At 39.6% G+C, this 7,098-nt stretch overlaps 2 protein-coding genes across 2 annotated transcripts; one reads left to right on the top strand and one right to left on the bottom strand.

Moving 5' to 3' along the window:
• Positions 1–1,346: 1,346 nt before the first annotated feature.
• On the bottom strand, positions 1,347–2,521 carry LOC109487571. Its single transcript, XM_019791579.1, has 3 exons — positions 2,516–2,521; positions 2,165–2,246; positions 1,347–1,633 (listed from the first exon to the last, which is right to left on the bottom strand). The coding sequence occupies exons 1-3, from the start codon at positions 2,519–2,521 to the stop codon at positions 1,371–1,373; spliced, it is 351 nt and encodes a 116-aa protein (XP_019647138.1). The 3' UTR covers positions 1,347–1,370.
• A 3,091-nt stretch (positions 2,522–5,612) lies between these two features.
• LOC109487570 lies at positions 5,613–6,272 on the top strand. The gene has a single exon (XM_019791578.1). It carries the CDS (start codon positions 5,613–5,615, stop codon positions 6,270–6,272), a length of 660 nt encoding a protein of 219 aa, XP_019647137.1.
• Positions 6,273–7,098: the final 826 nt, after the last annotated feature.

Here is a 7,098-nt window from a genome sequence, read left to right as displayed (position 1 = left end):
AAAAAATAAATAAAATGAAAATTATTGTAGTGGTTACATATACTTAACGTTATATTGTATTTAGCAATGATCATTTTTCACTAATTCCATTGAAGCAAATGATAATGGAAGCCAACTTATTACCCTGTTTGGTGTTACAGGTATGAACATACTAGGTAATACATTCTTTCCTCTCTAGCAGTTACACAAATCTATGTGGACATCCTCCAAGAACACAAAACTACATGGCCAGCGGCCGAGATAAACTTTTTTCAAAAGTCTTGTTTCTTGGGTGAAGAATAATTTTCTCAGTGGAAGAAAATTTTTCTTCTCTGAAGAAAAACAAGATTAGCATTTTTGGTAGTGATGGGGTTGGCTGAAAACTCTGTTTTCTTCCCTTTTTCGTGAATAACGATAGCTTTATAATTACGTGAAGTTTTTATTCATATTACGCCATGCCCATACATGAAAAACTACAATGACACATTGTTGATAACACAGCCAGTTACCAAAGACATGTCAAAGTTAATGAATGTAAAATTAATGAAACAATACATTTACAACAGTAATAGAACACAAAATATGTGTATCCAATATAACTTAGCAGAGTATTAGTGTCTTAGTGCTTGGGAGGCCAGATAATTTCATTATACAGATTGATTTTTTACAATATCAATTCTTATATTCCTTTTTACATGTGTTCTAATATACCAGCATTATGGCAGCAGCTGGATAACTGTTTAGTAGTTAGGTATACATCAAAACGTGAGGAATAAAGCTATATACATCAAAGGAATCAACTTTTATATCATCAAAACCTTAACATTTGTAATATGCAGACGGAATCAATTCATTTCTATGTAGATAAAGCAGCCCACGAGTCATCTTCTGAAACCAGACAATTCATGTCAGCGCTAAGATTGAAAGTACGTACATGCGTTTTGTCCAAACTGGGGTTATAGCTGACATGTTGGTGTTACTTGGAGATGTTTTGCCAATTCACTACATACTGATTATTATAGATAAAAAGTAATAAAAGTTGCAGGGCAGCAAAACTGAATTTTCAGTCAGTTTTCTGGTTATTCTTTTAATGTACTAAGTTGAATTAATCCTCTCCCATAGCATACTGATATCTTTGAAGCAAAAATCAGATGCATGACGGAGATAGGTGCATTGTTCTAGCTTTTTTTGAGCGTTACAAAAAATAAAGAGACGGCGCACGTAGCTTTTTTCAGTTGGTCTATTTCAAACGCTTCAAGTATGAAATGATGACAGAAGTGTGCTACGAAATAGCAGTAAATGTCAATATCAGACAGATTTTTTAATCCAGAATATTTTTTGTAGTTGTTTTTTTCACACTTAAATTGCATTGAGTGCCTTTCAGGATTGTATCACTCCGTTGGTTGATAGAAGGCGTAACCCTCACGAGGCACAACAGAGGCGGGGCAGGTCCGGCCGTCTGTCCCGTTCAGCTCACATCTCCCGGTCGTCTCCTCGTAGTTCACAGAGCAACAGTTGACGTCATTCAGGCACGCCGCGCAGCACTCCATTCTGCTCTCTGATTGGCTCACACTGATGAGGTGATTGACGAGGGCGTGGCTTTCCTCAGCACGCCACGTTGCTGTGCGGATTGTCGGTGTGCGTCGCAACGATCCTACATGGAGGGGGGCATAATGAGACCTTTACTGTAAATGACACATCAAATGAAAAGTTGTGTACATAAACACGATCAAACTAGCATTAGCACTATAGTGTAAGCTTAAGCTACCGCTAGACCTAGCACTAGCACTATAGTCTATCGGTACGCTGTAAATTTAACTTTTCTGTGACAGTGAAAAGGTAAGAACAGAGATGAATAGAAAAGTTCTTTCTATCACAACCATTTATTTTCATCAAGCCGACGTTTCGATGACCTTCGAATTCTGTCATCTTCATCAGGGCAATTCTTGATGTAAACAGTAAACCAGTCAGAATTGCCCTGATGAAGATGACAGACGGTCATCAAAACGTCGGCTCATGAAAAATAAATGTTTGTGATCAAAGAACTTTGCTATTCAGTCGTTTACCAACCTGATGAAATTATTTACGGATGTAAGAACAGACATGTTTTAGGATTAGACGTTTGTTTAAGCTCATTAGAAATGTGAATGTGTCTGCATTGACAATACATGTACTACACACATACCATAAGAACACACTCCGGACAGACCACCATAGCCCTCACTGTCTGCTCGCACTACAACGTCACCACAGTTTGGGTCTTCTCCCTATTCAGAAATACTTTCATGAGTGGCATTTTGTCGCTCAAGTCTTCACTAGTACTTAACCCGACACGCAGCGTATCTTTAGACACGTTCGTTCACATATTTTTACATAATGCAAGAAAACGTTATTGTATCTACTATTATAACTGGTGTGAAATTTCTATAGTTTTGAATCCGTAATCGTCTACATTCTACCATTCAAAATCAATTTATTTTTATTGTCCCCTTACCTAGTACACAGATTTATATATGACAAATGAAGAACCTGTTGCTTCCATGTCACAGATTCGAAAAAAGGAAAGAACTAGACAGGTATCATTTGCAAAGGAAATACGTCATATTTGCGAATGTACACATCAAAAGAAGAACCTTGGTAGTTTGTGCCTGCACAGTGGCATCACGTGTTGTCGGTGCAGCTGCAACTTGAGCAGGTGTGATGGTTGGGGTAGCAGCTGTTGCAGGTGCAGCTATTGCAGGTGTCCCTCCGTCTCCGTATACGAGTTGTCCTTTAAAGTAAATGGCTGTCAATACAGGGTCGGTTCCTGTATATTCCGCGTTAAACGTGATCTCATAGTTGCCGGCCGGTAAGTCGCTGTTGTCAGACTTGTTGGAAAGATAGTACACATCACGGTTGCTATTGGTTCCCGTAATGTCAGCCCGCCAGATCTATATGAAATAAAACAGTATATTATAAAACAAAAATCGCTCGAAAAAAAGACGAAAGTTATACTACATCATTCATAGCGCTTGGATTTCTCAAATACCCACTGTCCTGAGCTTAAAGGCATCCCATGCAATTTCGGGGAAAAACTGTCCGATATTGACAATTACCGCTATTTCGTACCGCTTTTTCGTCATCATTACGTTCTTTGAAGTGTTCAAAATAACACCCAAACAAGATACTTATTGTTTGTTACCACCAAGAAAAAAAGCTATGGCTAGCTTACGAGACTTGATTATAAACCAGAGAGATTTTGACTTACTATTTCGTAAAAATAATGGGCTATAGGGGGTGCTGACCCATTTTTTTTTTACCAGACAGAAACAGACGTGATGTTTTTATAATCTGGTAAAACAATGCCTCATTGTTTGTTTGCAATCTTTAGCCCATTTCAATGCAGTTAGCACGCTTTTTTAGGACAATTTCTTTTTGGTAGAAAATAAATAGGATAAATAACTAAAGCTAGCATACGATACGAAACAAGCAACCGTCTTCTGTCGGCGACGTTGTTTTTGTTAAATTACACACCGTGTACAATGTTCATTCACTACATGCATGGGATATCTTAGTTCCGTGATGAGAACATTACGATGTACTGAAATGAGGCTGTAGAGAAGTTTTTACCTCATGAACTCCTTGATGGAGTCAACCGAAAATTTGGGTAAGTCCCAATTCCGTAATCTAAGTGTTGGAAGTTTACTCTTTATTTCGTAATGACTTGTACCAACAAAGATGAACTTTTTCATGCTTATCGAGGTGCAGTGGGCTGGAATAAACTCCCACCCGGTGTTAGAACTGCACCGTCGATACAGACGTTCAGAACACTGTATGCTCAGTTACTTGACCTCTGACTTCCCTCCCTCACGACCTGGCATGACCCTGATTACGAGTAATGGATCACGTTTATGATATTGTTTTTGGTGTATATATTGTTGTATTTCCGTGTATATATGTGTCGTACCCAGGGCCACTCTGTAAAGCAGTGCTATGTCACTGAGTTAGTGCTACCCTGGTTAAAGAATACAGAAATAAAATAAATAAATAAATGCTAAGTTTTTACCTCGATTGAGTTGATTCTTCGGTCGAAGTCGAGAGTCATGTTCCAGCCTCCGCTGACCCCGTGCGGGAAGCTGAGGATAACCCGGCCGCTGAACCCCCGGGCCCACTGGTGCGTCACGGCGTACTGGGCAGTTATGGAAACCGCCTCTACTGCCGGTAAATGTCCTGGAAATTATCAAACAGAATTTTAAGAATGTGTACTGAAACATTTTATATACAGGGCTAATGATCTTGAACGGTCTTCTTTTCTTATTAAAACACCAAATTTAGTGCGTGCATTGTGGCACTTAAAGTCAAATATTGGGACAAACATCTACCAATAAACAATTTTAATGTATACAAAATTTCTGATAAGCAAACTATATGCAGCGCTGTGCGGAAGGGCTGTGGAAGAGGTGTATGGAAGTGTCGTTGTGGGCCTTCGTATATAGCGACCGTAACCTGTAAATATCACCGGTTGGTGACAGTTCAAAGGGCAAACAATACTTCCATCCAAAGTCCGACTCTGCCTTCTCAATTTCGCCGAGAAGACCATGCATAAAAATTCGAACAAACAGCGTTCGTCGATGGGATTCAAGTTTCATCTTAGCTCAGCTTTTGGCACACTGAAGGGTGTGTAAGTATTTTTCTTTTTAGTCCATGAAGAGTTTTCAAATAATCAGGTTGTTAACCATCCTGGGTAAAGCTTCTCTGTTTACAAGATGTTGGTAGGTAATTTGTAATGCCTGTAAATAAGTCAATCCTGTTCTGGTTCTATTTTGCAAAGCAGTGAAATTAAGAAAAATGTTGGTTCCAATTTCATGGCAACGTTGCATCTCCTTATAGCTGAAAGTGAAAAATTAAACTTCATGTAATATATGGGTCTTACTGTCTAACCCTAACCGCGAGAATATTCAGAAATAGAAATACGCAAAGCCGGGTCTATTGCTGTTGTATGTATTGTTGTGTAGTTGTGATTGAATGCTGCACACTTTGCAGCCAGGTTCATCAGAGGATATACAATAGTAGTCTAGTACAGTGACCTGCTTACATGTTACGGATCTATTGATATAGTTACTAGTCCGGTTACCGATACAATATGTGATTATTTACGGATGAGAACTAACAGCAGACACAATCTACGATCTTAGCTAACTACATGTACAGTACGTGTGTAAAACTAACCTAGGCCTGAAGCCCAGGCAGCGTCTATTTTGAAAACCAGCGGGCTGACTGATTATTCCAGGGTGCTCCCAGCTAGACCGTCTTTTGGGTAAATTACTGATACATGTAAACTATCTGATCAGCAATACGTCATAGACATAGTTCATGCCTGGTGCATTCATAACGATGGGTTTGTTGAATGATTTCAGACGATGCTTAGCCGGGAAGAGGCTCTGAATTTTTTGGCGGAGGATCTAAGGATTACAGAGGCAGAGAGGAGACTAGTGGATGATAAGCTTGGTCTTCTGAATGAAGCCATCCGCTCCTATCACAACTCCTTACCATTTCAAAACCTAACGCTCTTTTCTACGGAAACAAAGTACAGAGCAGCCCCTACGCCAGATCAAGTTAAACAAGACGTATTGTCGGGAAAGGGCGGGCTATGCATGACGCAAAACGTCTTCTTCTTCTACTTGCTACAAGCGCTGGATTATGATGTCTTCTTGATATCTTCGAGTGTTTCCTATCCGATTAGCCACGTCATTATAGGTGTGCGAAACGTGGCGGAAAGAGATGACGTCTACCTCGCAGAGGTCGGATGTGGTCACCCAACATTCCAGGCGATTCCTCTCAACTTCCAGGAAGAGTCGCCGGTTTACCAGCACTCGTTTCTTGAGTACAGGTTTGTGAAAAAGGGGGAGTTGATCGAAAGGCAACATCGCCGCGGGGACATTCGTCCTCTGGGCCCCGGACAGCAACCTGGTACCTGGCGCCGATTCTACGACTTCACGCTCGAGCCGAGGGACTTGGCGTTCTTCCGGGAACCCATGAACACGGTCTACACCGTTCCGGGAAAGTTTCTGCAAAGCTTGCGCGTCATCACGTTCCAGAAGGACAGACTTCGGGCGATCAAGGACTGGTTTCTGTTGGAGGAACAAGGCGACCATACACTCAGGCAGACTAAGATTCACTCCATGTCTGAAATGATGGCGATCATCAAGGAAATTGCTCCCAAAATTGACCAGGATACAGTGTCTAAAGCTTTGTCACACTGGCAGGATGCTAGCGAATGCAGAATGTCTCATCACGTGTCCAAAATAGTGTAATAGGAACAATGTATGGAGAATTTTCTTTCTTTACTGTTCTTTAATCCGAATTTTTGAAAATAAGTATAAACGTCTGTCGTAGATTTAGGTTTTAATGGTGTTGGGGACAACATGCGGCCTTTCTCACTTTCTGTTCATTTGGGAGAAAAAGAAACAGAAAAAGATATTAGATTTTCTATAGTTTTTTTTTCTAATAGCAGTAATAACGTTGCTCATGTACATGTCAAAGATTTATTATTTACTTTACAGTCCACTCATATCAACTTTTAAACCATTTGTTGTTTATAATATTTTGGTAAAGATGGATTTGCTTGTAGCTTTGGTAGCATTTTGCACAGTTTTTTTTAACCTAAAGGGAGCATTATGTAACATTTTTGCATCAAAATTGCAATTCTTCATTGAAAAAATATTTGCTGTTGGTGCTAAAACCGCTCACATGAGACAAACTCAGTTTGAGGTGCCACCAGAAACTACCAGAATGTAAACAAACATGGCTGACAACTTTTATCTAGATTTTGGACACACTCGTAATACATTTTGGCAACCCTGCTTCCTGAATGGTACTTATACGCAATGGAATATGGTTGATTTAACTTATTTAACAAAAAAAATTGTATCGTCCTTATGTTACATTATGAAGCTTTAAAAGGAATACTATGTTCGACGTAAACTATTTATTAGGGTTAAAAGGGTCGACAGTATAAAATGAGCACATAGTTTAATTACATCTACATTTTCTGTGAGGAAACTCAAGAAAATATTCACCTTAAATTGACCCAAACAGTCTGTTCTGCCGACGTATGTGGCTTTAATTTCTCTGTTGTAT

Source organism: Branchiostoma belcheri, unplaced genomic scaffold (genome assembly GCF_001625305.1).
Source record: "Branchiostoma belcheri isolate BF01 breed outbred unplaced genomic scaffold, Haploidv18h27 scaffold9, whole genome shotgun sequence".
In the NCBI taxonomy this organism is placed as follows: domain Eukaryota; kingdom Metazoa; phylum Chordata; class Leptocardii; order Amphioxiformes; family Branchiostomatidae; genus Branchiostoma; species Branchiostoma belcheri.
The sequence above is the reverse complement of the archived record's forward strand: the minus strand, read 5'-3'. Positions and strand labels throughout refer to the sequence as shown.

Excerpts from the sequence above, each read along its gene's own strand:
- LOC109487571 (XM_019791579.1), bottom strand. Across the intron at positions 1,634-2,164 it reads GTCCGGAGTGTGTTCTTATG|GATCGTTGCGACGCACACCG; the intron begins GTATGTGTGTAG and ends CCCTCCATGTAG.
- LOC109487570 (XM_019791578.1), top strand. The coding sequence starts at position 5,613 with ATGACGCAAAACGTCTTCTTCTTCTACTTGCTACAAGCGCTGGATTAT.